This window comes from Egretta garzetta, unplaced genomic scaffold (genome assembly GCF_000687185.1).
Source record: "Egretta garzetta isolate BGI_Z169 unplaced genomic scaffold, ASM68718v1 scaffold384, whole genome shotgun sequence".
NCBI lineage: Eukaryota > Metazoa > Chordata > Aves > Pelecaniformes > Ardeidae > Egretta > Egretta garzetta.
The window spans coordinates 2,142,966-2,157,491 of NW_009259496.1; the positions used below are offsets into that span (position 1 = coordinate 2,142,966).

The window sequence follows — 14,526 nt, forward strand, 5'->3', positions numbered from 1 at the left end:
AGGGGAATGGGCGCAAACTGAAGCAGAAGAGGTTCCAGGTGAATGGGAGGAAGAACTTGTTGGCTTTGAGGGTGCCCGCGCCCTGGCCCAGGCTGCCCAGGGGGGCTGTGGAGTCTCCTTCTCTGGAGATCTTCAACCCCTGCCTGGATGCTGTCCTGTGCCCCCTGCTCTGGGTGAGCCTGCTTGGGCAGGGGGGTGGCACTGGGTGAGCTCCCAAGGGCCCTGCCAACCCCTGCCATTCCAGGATTCTGGGTAATTACATAGCAAGTCTTACATTGTTACTAGAGATATATATATATATATAAAAAATTATCCTTAGATTGACCAAGTCTGAGACTAAGATGGGACCCAGCCACAGCCTCTGAAAAGGAGTTTAGAAAGCAAAGGGGTCTGCTCTGAACCTTGTGACTCAACGGGAGGGTCATCCTCATCTCCCGCACCCACGGTCTCGCTGTGAATCCCTAACTCGAGCGTCACTTCATTTTCCTTCGCCTACTTCTTCCACGTAGTAATAGAGTGAACCTTGCCATCGTCCGATCTTTAACTAAGTCACTGTTTTGATTAATTCTGTCTAATCACTTTGTTAATTGACTGAGGACTGAGTGCTATTTGAATATCACAATCAAATCCTGTGATTTGTCACAGGTAAATTCTAAGCTCCTAAATCAAACTGTGCCCAGTCACTCATTCACGACAAATGAACAGAGTCAGCAGGACCCTAAATCAGCACTCGCGACACGGACATTTTAGGAAGAGAAGATTAAAAATAAATACGTATTACCTCAATCTTGACCCATTTAAAAATAGCTGCCTGATTTGAAGGCACGGATAGTAAAATTCTGAATATACTTATTGGTTGACAAAACTCTCAACTTCAGAAGCAGTGATGCTCTTCCCCTGCCGTATCAACATGATTAGAGCTATGGTTTGGTCTTTGAGGCAGTTAAGGGACAGCCCAAATACTAAGCAGGAAGGTAAAGAAGGACGTATGACAGCATAGCAGCAAATCTACCAATTCAGCTATGACCACCTCCAGAAAACTGGGGTTATGGAATTAGATCTCTTCCAGGACCCAAAACCCCAGGCATTTACCCCACGGCCAAACAGGGCTGCAATCAGAGCGAGATCCCCCAGGTCGGTTTAGGCTATGGAAAACTGTTTTCCAGATTTATGCCGCTTTGAGAACATTCAGGGAGTTGGCATAGGAGGGTTTATTTGCTCAAACTATTAAGCAGACTTTCAGTCTTGCTCAACAAAACACGAAACAAAAAAAGCTACATAAAAAAACCTCTCGGAGGCCAAAAGGGAACGAGCCCAAAATACACTTCTGAAAACTAGAAAATATTTAGAAAATAAGTGTAGTTGACACTGGTTAACACATTTAAATCGTCTTCCAACGTTTGTTTAAATGCTAAGCTCTCTAAAGCTACCGAGCATGCTGCTGATTTATACAGTAACCAGGTAATCTACATCAGACCTTTTAATTTTCAATACGCAGGGAGACGTGGCTAAAATATTGCCAAAAGGCCATGATACAAAATTCTAATTCCACAAAAGACATGATCTCTTCTTGCAAATTCATTGCCCTCTTGCAATTGCAGGCCTACGTCCAACACAGAAAGGGTTATTTTTAGCTCGTTAAAAGAACTCATAGGGCCTCCATTGTGAAACACTCTCTCTCCCTTGCAAATAAGCCTCATTATTTAAAAGATCAAAAGCATCTTGCGACCATGTGATGTAACTAACTTTGATCTGATGTTGTCTACTCAGACTTCAGAGGAGATCATTATTGGACTGTTACATTGCTTTGCGCTCAGACGGCGAACGTCTCGGCCCCCTTCGCGCTACAGATACATTAACAATTAAAAAATTACAACAATATTAAAAAAAAAAAAAATGCGAGTCTTGCACGAAAATACCGATGGGCAATTTATAGTTTGTTAAATAAATAAGCACAGTAACTCTAAGGGAACACATAGAAATATCTGCATTTGTATCTAGCCAAAGAAGAAATAAAACAATTAATTATTCTGTTTATGGGATCTAACCATTACATGGGGAACTTTAGTGCATTTGAGAGTTTCCTACTGGTAAGGATGGATTCAACAAATAAGCCGATTCTGAGCAAGCCGGTAGCCCTGGTATATGGCTCTGGGAAGACAGGTATCAGGGGATTGCCGTCATCGTTTCTCCAGTTTAATCATATCATTTCTTTTGAATCCTTTGAACATTTTCTGTTATTAATACAACACAGACAAACACGGTGTCTCCTTTTCAGTTAAGTCTGTCACAAACGAGCGATCTAACTCATGAAAAGACAACATGTGCATCGCTACTGTGCCTAAGTTACCGCTCTGGTTTCCCCCCCCCACTGTTCCATACCTGGGATTTCCGTATGAGAACAGAAACTTTACCAAACAAATCTCTGATCTACCAACAGGGCGAATACAATCGTGTTGTGCCATGGCGACACAGGTTCGGTCTCCCCTGGAGACCACAGGGAATCAGCAATTGCGGCATCGCTCATTTTTGTGTCTAATTTCATCCGTAGCGCTACCTTGGCATTCTGTTGTCTTCTCTTACAGTCATCTTATATTCGTCATCTTATATTCATCCTTAGAGTCGTGTCACATTGCCATCACATACCCCTCAACGTGCATGAAAATTTATGTACCTTTAATTTCTACATGACACGCTTAGGGCAGAAGGCATAACGAAGCCAACGCTAGATGCATTGCAGACTGAACGCCGACAGGAATACATTTTTCAAAGGGTACATAAAGGACTTCCATGCAAAACTCCCATTAATTTTCATGAGGACTGCACAGTCAGAAACTATCTGTGCAATAACATCCGCGATGATCCTCCAAGCCACACTTGCTCTTCCCAATGGATATTGCAATCTGTTGTTGGGGTGAAATATCATTTATTTCTACTTCTCAAGTGACAATTAGTCACCTGCCGCACGCTAGATGGGAAACCAACGCTTTTCAGCAAGGCAAATATATAAAGCACACTGCCCAACAACTTCCCTGCCTTTTCGGTATTTGATTCCTTAGAGTGAAAACAATTCCATAATAAATTAACTTCCACAATTGTAAAGCAGCGTTTTTATTTTTATCCAGTAAAACAATGTATTGCATTAACGTACCTAAAGAAATAGAATTGAACCCTCCATCACCGGTAATGATTATATTTTATTATGGCTCGATAAAAGGATATTGTTATACCAGCACTGAATATCCTATAATCCAAATTAAGGCTCTATTCACTAATGAAAGTGTTCTTCACGCCTAAGCTTTAAAGCCAGAATGTAAAATGCACAGCGCATTCAAATATGTTATTGTTTGACTAAGTATTAACTACGGCATTCTTTAGATCTGACTGAGTAACGCTAATGTAGTCTGCTATTGTTCAATGGTTTAAATAAGGAAAAAAAAGGTAAAAAAAGCAGCTATTAGATTTAAACATATTGTGGATTCCATTCATTTTTGCCACGAGGAAGCAGCGTGGGGGAAAGAAGGTTCTGTCGGGAAGGCGCTTGCCTAAGATTTAAGTGGGAGCCCTCAGAGCATCGCTGCTGAGTGAGGACTTCCATGAATTCCCTTGGACTTCTGTTAATTTAGAGAGAAGACGCTCAACACATTGATTTTTTTCTTATCTTAGAACATTGAGTGTTCACAACAAAAAAAAGCAAGCAGCTACAAATGTGATTTTCAACCCACTGTGCTTGACATCGAGCACAACGGGGACATCGACTGTAATGCCAAAAATAAGACTTCGGGAAGGAGAAATAAAAGGAAAGGACCGTGTACGGAAGGCAGTAGGCAATTAGCATCTGATACCATAAGATGTGCGGCAACAGCGAGGCCACCGGGAACAGTGGGAGGTATTCAAAGATTTACAGGACCTGGTTTCCCTGGGTGCGAATACCTGATCAAAGCAGGGAAGGGACTGGTACAGTCTGCAGTTATGGGGAGTCCTGAAAATTAAGTCATTCTGGAAAAGGGAATAATTAAAAGTGCTCTTGGCAAAGCAAAGCAGGCGCAGTTCATCTACTCACCCATCACTGACAGCTCCGCAGAGCCGCTGCTGTTCTCGTTTTTGTAGGTGACGACGCACGTGTACATCCCAGAATCGTCGTCAGTCACGTTCGATATGAGCAGGTTACTGCCAGCCAGTAACGAATACTTTTTGGACCTGAAACATTGATAAGGCATGTCCACAATGTGTTGAGGTGCTCGCTCTATCTAGAAAAATACCCACAGTAAATTACGCTCTAAGTAATTCTCAGCTGTGATTTTTGCTGGTAATAGCTTTACGCTTCCATTTCAAATACCAGCCAGGTGACATTTATGATCAAATTCCACCCTCGGCTTCGGTGCAGCGAGGAGTTATAGCAGCAGGTTACGAGATGTGTCTAGTCTCATTATTATTTAGGAGGAAAACCTCATGGCCTCCAAGTCCACCCCACTGAATTTCAAGCATTGCTTGGTGGCTTGCCTTTACTTTACTCTAGGAAACGAAGCGTTAGATACGTGACCCGCGAAGGACTGAGCTACCTGACGGGGAGCACTTCATCTCCTCGCAGCCACGTGAAGGTGGGAGGGGGGTACCCAGAAACGCAGCACTCCAGAACGGCATCCTTCCCTTCCATGGCCACCACGTTCGACGGGCGCTGCAGGAAAAACTGCTGCCTGTGCAAACCTGGATCTACGAGAGCAAGAGAGACAGTTACCATCCATAAAAAAAAAAAAAAAAAAAAAACCCACAACCAACCAAAAAAAAATCCACACCACCAAAACAACACAACATTCTTTTTGGGGGGGTGGGGGAATGGGGAATATAAACCAACTGATCAGTAACGGACCCAAGAGACCACAGCTTTCACAAATTCTTACTGATGGGAAAGCTAGAAAAATCACGGCACAGACATATAAAAAGTGTATCAAATGGCAATCTTAGAGCTGCTTACAGGTTGAACCCAAGGGAGCAATTTGAAGGCAGAAAAATACCAGCTTTTGGAAAAGTGAGAAAGGACTCTTCGTAGCCTGGTATTGAAGTCAGGTCTTGGAAAACCAGAGTCATGGTATGAGAAGACAGAGATGTACGTAAGGTTAAGAGTGGTACTGGCTTAACGATGCCGTTTTGGAGATGCAAGAGGGACATTCATCAATATGGCAGGTGAGAGAAGACAAGAAAAGCTTCAACTTAGGGAAAACCAGACAATTAAGAATGAAAAATCTGAATTGAGAAGGAATATGCAGAAAGATTAGTGCCCCAAATTCTCCTTTGCCTGATGAAGGTGTCCACATGGACACCCCATGTGTCGGAGGCTGGCTGACGGCCCTAGACACCTACCTGTGGGCAAGTGAGCTGAGCTTTAGGATGAGCTGATCTCCCTAAGTGCCTCCGACTGCCATGGGTGGATCACCACCGAGCAGAGGACAACCCACATCCAGGTGACAACCTAGACCCAAATCCCAGCCATGGCGCCAGAAATACCAGCAAACAGAACCATACGCCAAGGAAATCAGTTGGGTTTGTTTGCTTTTTAATGAATCTGTTCTTTTTCTCGAAAATGACTTTCATTTTCTTAGCACAGATGTTGAAACAAATGTGCTGGACTCCAGCCATTAAACATTACTCCTTGTTTCCTGACACAAACATAAGAAATTACACAATATAAATGAATATTCCCACCAAATTAACAACTACAAGATCTTCCAGGATCATCTCCAAGTAATTAGCTGCTTCTCCCATACAAGTGGAAAGAAACTGCGGCTCGCTGCGTGCCTGTGTTATGGATTTACGACGACAGCGTATTTCAACTTCTTCCCGTAACCAGATGGACATGCAATTTGCAGCCATCAGTAAGCCCGGCTGATGCAGAAGTTACCACACACAACTCAATAGTTTCAATCTGTGACAACGTTCTTAGCTGATCACGGTGACGCCTGGGAATTGCATAGCATCTCTTGCAATAACCGCAAATACGTGTATTACCTTAAAATGTAAAATTAAATACACGGTAGCCGACTAGCAGAAACCCAAAGCTTCCTCCCCTGCCCCAAGTCAGTTGCCCAAAGATGAAAATAGATGTGCAAAACCAGAAAGCAAAGTAAAACCATAAATAGCATCCAGATCTTCATACGGGAGTGACTCCATTCCTGCAAAAGCACTTCGCTCTGAAATCACAAAAAGGTCGTCTTAGATTAAGATGAGGATGCTAGCTCGGATGGAAGATGTGAGCAGCGCTAAGAAGCACAGCAATAAAAATACAGGGAAAATGGCATTAATGACGATTAAATTTGTTGGACCAGATGATCCCTGACTTGCCTTTCCAAGCCGGTATTCTACGAAATTTGAAGTGAGAAAAAGGAGATGCTTGCTAATTGAAACCATCGACTTTGGGAGAATACAGTTGGCTAAGAAGGTTCTTTGAATATCCTGGAATAAATGGAATTCCAGAGCTCGTATAAGCCAGATATTAGACAAAGCTGAAAAATCCTAAACCACACAAAAGTAGCTCAATACGCGTTGCTGTTCTCTGCTTGGAAAAAAGCAGGAGAGCACATTGGTATTTCACAGTGATGTGAAATAATTTATGTTTGAGACCACAAACAACGAGACGTCGCTGTTGTCTTAACTCCTCCAACGCCAAGAACATTTCCATTACAACCCTGTCAACAATCTGAAGCTCAGTTAATTACTAGCGCAGATTAAAGCAATGCCATAATTCAAGCAAGATGAAGCCCAACAATATTTTAGTTGGGATTTTGACTCTCACCTGTAATTTGGCAAAAATTTGCATGTGCCCAAGGGACATAACTGAATGAAAATCCCAATTAAAACAAAGCTGTGAGCATTAAGGTAACACAGGCAGATCATAGAATCATAGAATCATAGAATGTTTAGGGTTGGAAGGGACCACTAGTGGTCATCTAGTCCAACCCCCCTGCAGTGAGCAGGGACACTGCTAACTAGATCAGGTTGCTCAGAGCCCCATCCAACCTGGCCTTGAATGTTCCCAGGGATGGGGCCTCCACTAGACCAAGAGCCAAGGCCAAGGTTAAACCAAGAGGGCATCGACGCGACAAATTGCTGAACACTGGGAGAGGGAAGTCACTACCCGACACCAAACTGGGTCTCAAATATTTAGACCATAATGGCAGATGACAGAGGAGGAACTCACAGCTAGGCAAACATTTTTAATTACCATTTTGGGATCCTATAATTAATCTAAAATAATCAAAAGTGCTTTAGTCTAAAAACGCATTTCCAATTTTTTTTTATTTATTGAACGGGTAGCTTCATATCATTTCAGCATGAGAAAATACCACTACTACACATCCCTGTATCGTGTATCTGCTTTTATCCCTGCTAAAGCCTACATTTAATCATCATCTCGTTGCTTGCTTAGCCCCCATTTCCGATATTTATTGTCATTTAGGATGGCTCCTTTCGCCTCCAGCAGCCAACCGTGCCTGCAGCGTGGCAGTGCTTTGGGCCGGCTACTGCAGAGAAACGCCCCGTTGCCTGGAGGAGAGAGAGGGTCCCGTCCCCTGCCATAGCACTGCTGCCGCCTGCTCTTCACCATTTCCATCTCTTCCTCCGTTCAAGACTCACAAACAAAAGCCCAAGCCTGTATTTGAACTTTTCTGAACTCCCTAATAATAGAGCTGGTAGCGGAAAAGGTGGCATCTTCTCCACGTCCCTCTTTCATCCGGAAACGCAGCTTGACAAGTGGATGGAAACCGCGCACGTCAGATGTAAAACAACATTTTGCTGCTTGATTTCTAGTTGAATAGGGAGTGGAGGGTACAGCCAAGTTAAGAGCTTCCAGCCACAGAGAAAGCTGGAAAAACAAATATCTGTCACAGGAAGGAAAAAAAAAATAACTTAACCTGTTCAGAAAATAATAGAATCATAGAATGGTTTGGGTGGGAAGGGACCCCCAGAGGTCACCCAGCCCAAGCCCCCTGCAGCAGCAGGGACACCTTCAACCACATCAGGTTGCGCACAGCCCCGGCCAACCTGGCCTGGAATGTTCCCAGGGATGGGGCCTCCACCCCCTCTCCGGGCAACCCCTGCCAGGGTTTCACCACCCTCATCGTGAAACATTTCTTCCTTAGACCCAGTCTAAACCTACCCTGCTTCAGTTTAAAGCCATCCCCCCTTGTCCTGTCCCAGCTGGCCCTACTAAAAAGCTTGTCCCCCCCTTTCCTCTGGGCCCCCTTGAAGCCCTGACCGGCCGCACTCAGCTCTGCCCGCAGCCTTCTCTTCTCCAGGCTGAACACCCCCAACCCTCCCAGCCTGGCCTCAGAGCAGAGGGGCTCCAGCCCTCGGTCGACGCTGGCCACGCTTCTCCTGATGCAGCCCAGGGTAGGGTTGGCTTCTGAGCTGCCAGCGCCCATGGCCGGCTCATGCCCAGCTTTTCATCCACCAGCACCCCCAAGTCCCTCTGGGCAGGGCTGCTCTCCATCCTTTCTTCCCCCAGCCTGTATGGATACCAGGGGTTACCCCGACTCAGGGGCAGGACCTTGCGCTTGGCCCTTTTGAACCTCAGGAGGAGGGAGAGAGTTGTGGCTTCAAATCCCTGAGGATCAGCGCTTGCACGTTATTCAGGCAAGCCCCCAGCAAGGGCTGAGGTGGCAGCTGGTGGCAGTCAGCATCACCTGCGCTGAACCCAGCCCCCAGAAATCACAGCCACAGCCCGTCCCTATGTCTGTACAGTACAGGCTCGCACCAGTTTTACTACCAGAGGGGTCTGGATGGAATCATTCACACACCTTGTTCAAGCATGGGAAAGCAAAACCGCAGCTTTCACGACACGAAACGCTCATTTCCCCATGAGCACTCAGTAAGGAGGACTGATGTGCTATCGTATTAAAGTTGGCATATTGCAACCTCTGGCTTTGTACCACCTTCCAAGCAAAAAAAAAAAAAAAAAAAAAAAAAAAAAGAGGTGGTCTAAAATCAGAGCTCAGTAACTAGGATGTGGAAGGTGGCGTTAGCTGACGCTACAATTACTTAACCATAACCGTACAAGGAACCAAGGAGTCTCCAAAGGCACCCGTTCCTTAAGGTGGGCATCCACTATTTCCTCTCAGAGCAGAGATCCTACTTGAAGAAGGGAATGGTGGTGGATGTTAAAAGAATTCATTGACCAAGAAGTCTATGGGACCACAGACTGGAGAACTCTACAGGAGAGTGGTATACTGAAGGTGCTACAGTTTCATAGAATCATAGAATCGTCTAGGTTGGAAAAGACCTTTACGATCATCAAGTCCAACTGACTTATGCTTGGTGGAGGGGAAAAATAAAACAAATATCGGTGACCCAACAGATCTTGCATGGAAATCAGGCCTTTTGGGGAGCTTAAGGCAGCGGTACCTGTCTAGTGCACAGGCAGCAATTTCAGAAGCTGGTTCAGACTTGTCTGAGAAAGCTCCTCACTGTTGCCCCAGTGCAATCAGTTATTTCCAGCTGAGAAGCATAAAAAAAAAATCAGGCCATCAAATTAGATTTTTACATGAGAGAAGAAGGAAAAATGAGTGGGAGATTTTAAAACTAAAGAGCCATTGCATCTTGTTTCTTGTGCAAGACAGGCCACAGAATCACACCCATCCCGAGTGCAAAAGCGTGTTTGAATAAAGTGCATTCTTCAGGCAGGCACCCAGCCTTGATTATAGCGATATCCAAGGTCTTGTTATTCCCTTCTCCACTTGATTAAGGAGCACTCAGCGCATTCTCCCTGACAAGGTACTGGTACACCATAATCAAGCCAACGTAATCAACCAACTCTGGACTAGCTTTGGCAGATGGGAAATACTTTGCATGAAGCCCTGGCTCCGTCAGAGGCACCGACTTCATTTCAGCCATGATTTAATCTCTTCAACACCAAAATGTCTGAGCTCAGCATTGTGATGCCCCCATCTATGGGGACAGGACCGAACAACTCTTGGTCTTTTTCAGCAATAGCTTTTTATGGTGCATTAAGAGGACCATGGCCAGCAGGGCGAGGGAGGTTCTCCTCCCCCTCTACTCTGCCCCGGTGAGACCTCATCTGGAGTGCTGTGTCCAGTTCTGGGCTCCCCAGTTCAAGAAGGATGAGGAACTCCTAGAGAGAGTCCAAAGAAGGGCTACAAAGATGATGAGGGGACTGGAGCATCTCCCCTACGAGGAAAGGCTGAGGGAGCTGGGCTTGTTTAGCCTGGAGAAGAGAAGACTGAGAGGGGATCTCATTGACTTGGAGGGTGCCCGAGCCCTGGCCCAGGCTGCCCAGGGGGGCTGTGGAGTCTCCTTCTTTGGAGATCTTCAACCCCCGCCTGGACGCTGTCCTGTGCCCCCTGCTCTGGGTGAGCCTGCTTGGGCAGGGGGGTGGCACTGGGTGAGCTCCAGGATTCCCTTCCAGCCCTGGCCATGCTGAGATTCTGTGAAGCCAACTGCTCAATTGGGACCAAGCTGCTCCCACCTATAGGCAGGTAGACCCCCATCCAACACTCACGCTCAGAGCCCGATGCTGGACCAGCACCTAGGCTGGAAGCAAGGGCTACACGGACCTCCCAGCCTGCAGAGCACCTAGCACATTGCTGGCATCTCTTGATTTTATTTTACATATTAATGTTTAAGAATGAACAGATATACCTAAAACCAATTATAAAGCGGTGAGCTGTAAGAACCTATTTTCCCCAAACAACACAAAAACCTCTCGCTTCGTATTTAGCGTTTTTCTGGAGCACACAATGTGCAGTAATGAGGTGCAGCTATACACATATTTTCCATGCTCATTAAATCAATGACACATAGTTGAAATTCAAAAACGCAAATCGGATTTGCAGATGGGTATGTGATTTCTATACTCCCCATTAGACTGATATTTGAGAATACCACACTATTTGCAAAAAAAAAAAATGCAGAATCATAGAATTGTTTAGGTTGGAAAAGACCTTTAAGATCATCAAGTCCAACCGTTAACAAATATATATAGATGACATATATACCTTCACAAAGCCTTATTAGGATAAGTCCTTTTATCTCCTTTTTATAGATGGTTAATGGAGTAATTGAGACAGTTTGTGATGGAGCTAAGGACATACATAGATATTCTGCAGAAGGAAAACATTGGGTCGGGTTGCCCGGAGAGGGGGTGGAGGCCCCATCCCTGGGAACATTCCAGGCCAGGTTGGCCGGGGCTGTGAGCAACCTGATGTGGTTCAAGGTGTCCCTGCTCCTGCAGGGGGGTTGGGCTGGGTGACCTCTGGGGGTTCCTTCCAACCCAAAGCATTCTATGATTCTATGAAAGATCCTGAATTATTGTTTCGTCATGTTAAAGGCATAGCTTCTGTCATGTTTTACCAGCGTATTTTATAGTCAATCAGCGATCGTCCTCTCAACAGCCCCTCAGATTTCTGTCAATATGCACTGATAAGCATTGTGGATGCATTTAACTCTCATACCAAATTGGTCTTAAGCAAGTAGAACCCAAGACGATGCCATTTCTGTCTTCCAAGGAAAACCAAGTTGCAAGGAGTTCACTTGGATTCAGCCATACAGATACAGCTCTTCAGCACTCAAGAAGAACATTACTGTAGTATTTTGCCTATATTCTATATAGAGAAAAAAAAAGGAAACGCTTTCATAGAAACGCGTTGCATCCTGGTGTAGGCATCTCACTGTGCTGAGCTACTTTGTGCTACGCTGCATTTGTAAGTGTTGTTCAATTGACAACAAGCTCCCATCATGTCATACCCATGAAAACCTTTCTCAACGTATTTGGATAATATTGTACTTTGCCGGTACAATTTTATTTTTTTATTGCAGCAGTTTTTATATTGCAAATTGCAGAACCGAGACGCCTTTAATGTGACACTGATGTGACTGAATATCTCTAAGTGTTCATAGTCACATTTCTAAATTCGATTAGAAGAGATAACAATTTATACCAAATCAAACCCAATTTTGCTCTCTGCTGACAGTGACGGAAGGCCAGCAAAATTCCCCAAGCTGATCTCACCATCATGCCTAGAGGCTGAACACTTAATCCCAACGAGAACGCAAGGGTTATGTGTGAACAGTGGTAGAGGAATCTGTCATTAAAATGATACCGATCTCTCAATATATGGAACGCATTAAAATGTATAACCAGAACGCAGTGACTACTTCGGGATTTTGCTTTTTTTTGCCTCCACCTCCTCCCAGCCCCCTTGCTAGGATTTTTCTGCTTCTGCCCTCCCCTCCCCAAAAAAAAGCAAGCCCGGCTCAGCAGAGCTCTGGGATGCAACAGGACCAGGAGCGCAGAAGTACTAAGGACACAAAGTTTGTAACATTAGCGCTGACACGGATCGGGGCGATAAGACATCCTTCTTACTGTAGTAACTTCGAAATACATTAACTAAAGTGCAAGGAAAACTGTGCCAAGTCGCTGCTGGAACACGAGACGATACATCAGGGGTCCTATTTCTAGCTTTAATGATGATTTCTTGCAAGACGCTCGGTTTCCTCATCCATAATGAAGACAAAAATATTTACAGCCCTTTGACTTGTTCTTTGAGATCCTGAGGTAAAAGAATAATATAAAATTTATTACTGCAGGGGTAGAGAAGGGACTTAGCTAGTTTGTATTTACAAGACAAAAGGAGGAAGCTTTTTCTCTAGCCATTAAATTTTTAGAGGCAAAATTGAAACAGAATGAGGAACTGCTCCATGACTACATCATCATCTTCCCCGAAAACGGAGAAGAGAGTGGAGGCGAGAAAGTAGCAACACATTTATGCTCTTCCTTTCAGCCAAGCAGCAGAGCTTTGGCAGATATTATTTTAGGCCTACATCAGTGCAAAGACCTACATCGGTTGCCTTGAGGTGCAAAGACACAAGCAATTAAAGAGCAGTGGTTTGATTCAGGTAGTAACTAAATCCAGAGAAGAACATAATGTAAGATTTTTGATGCGGCCCTATGAATATAACTGGAGAGAAGAGAGGTTTTACTCCTAGTCCTAGTCTGGTTGGAGTTGAAAAATTAAAAATAATTTTAAAAAAGTTTCCAAAGATGAGCTTAGTCAACTTTTAGGAACAAGTGGCAGCCCCAAACTGATTCATAGCTTTCAAATGGTAAACGGAACAATCTTTTAAATAATTTTTATGACCATTCTCTAAGCCTCCTCCAAACCTCCTGCAACGATTCTGAAAACAGGGCTGCAAGTCAGACACACTACGGCACACTGACCTCAGCACAGAAGTCCCACCTCTCCCACACCACGTCCCAGCCACCACTGGCGTTATCCTCACCAGGATCTCACCAGCCTCTCTCCCAGTACTGTTTCACCCTTATTCTGCCGATTACTCCAGATGAACCTCCAAGATTTCTCACAGGAGAGCATTTCCTCCAGCCCCAAGGCTGTCCTATCATATGGCCAATAGGACCAATCACATCAAAATATTCTTTTTTTTTTTTAATTCTGCCCCATTGATAAAAGTTCTGCTTAGTCATCCGCATTCTTCAGTATTTACCACCTCTGTGATACGTGCATACGCCTTCAACAGTGGTTTTATTGTTCTATGGTATATTAAAGAGTAGGGGATCAAGAATATATAACCAACCCTGCCTCTTAGTGAGGACTCCAAATAAAAAAAAAAAAATAAAAGCACCTGCTCAGCAACCATTTCTATTTGGAGACTTGACGGCTACCGATCTGATCTAGCCACATGGATGCTACATTCCTAGAATCATAGCATGTTTTGGGTTGGAAGGGACTTTTAGAGGTCATCTAAAACATAGATTTTAAACTTCTCTAATGTCTTATGCAAGAAATCTTCCCAGCAAGCCACTATAACGATGGAAGTCATCACCCCCAGTTATGCTGACATCATCTGTTTTCATACGCTGATATGGACTGGTTTTAATTCTGTGGCCCATCCTATTATTTTGTCTCTCAAAGATGCCAGCCTGACAGACCATCAGGTACTCATCACATTGGTTTCTTCCAGACCAGTGGAAACTTCAGTGTTCAAAATTTATGGTCAAGAATTAACAGACCTGAGAATTTCTCACCTCCTCCAGAAGCTACTTTCTTTTTTTTTTTTTTCTGGATGTAATGACCTGGAAACATCAGGTTTTGGACAAGCTTTTTAAGCCACTCGTGTCAAGACAGTACTAATTTTTATTTTTTTTTTTAAATACAGAAGTATCTTTAAATAATCAATGCCATACATACAAGCACATATTTTTAAAAAACAATTTTTTCCACTTTCCTGCCTTGTAAATATCGAAACAAGTACTACCACTTTCACCCATTCATAGTAATATTGTTTCAGTTATATCTGAAAAGCATTTGTACCCTGAACTTTACTAATTCTTCATATGTTAGAATCACAGAATTGTTTAGGTTGCAAAAGCCCTTTAAGCTCTCCCAGCCCAACCGTTCCCCTACCCCTGCCATCCCACCCCCAAACCCTGGCCCTCAGCACCTCGGCTGCCCGGCTGTTAAATCCCCCCAGGGGTGGGGACTCGACCCCTTCCCTGGG

The 14,526-nt window shown here is 44.3% G+C and overlaps 1 protein-coding gene across 1 annotated transcript in view; it reads right to left on the reverse strand.

Annotated features, from left to right (window-relative positions):
• Nucleotides 1–14,526, reverse strand: part of DCC (DCC netrin 1 receptor) — a 371,781-nt gene that overhangs the window by 336,379 nt on the left and 20,876 nt on the right. The window contains exons 7-8 of the mRNA XM_009637419.1: nucleotides 4,563–4,713; nucleotides 4,064–4,200 (exon numbers count right to left, since the gene is read on the reverse strand). Of these exons, the coding sequence (XP_009635714.1) occupies nucleotides 4,064–4,200; nucleotides 4,563–4,713 (288 nt within the window). The remainder of the gene's footprint in view (nucleotides 1–4,063; nucleotides 4,201–4,562; nucleotides 4,714–14,526) is intronic.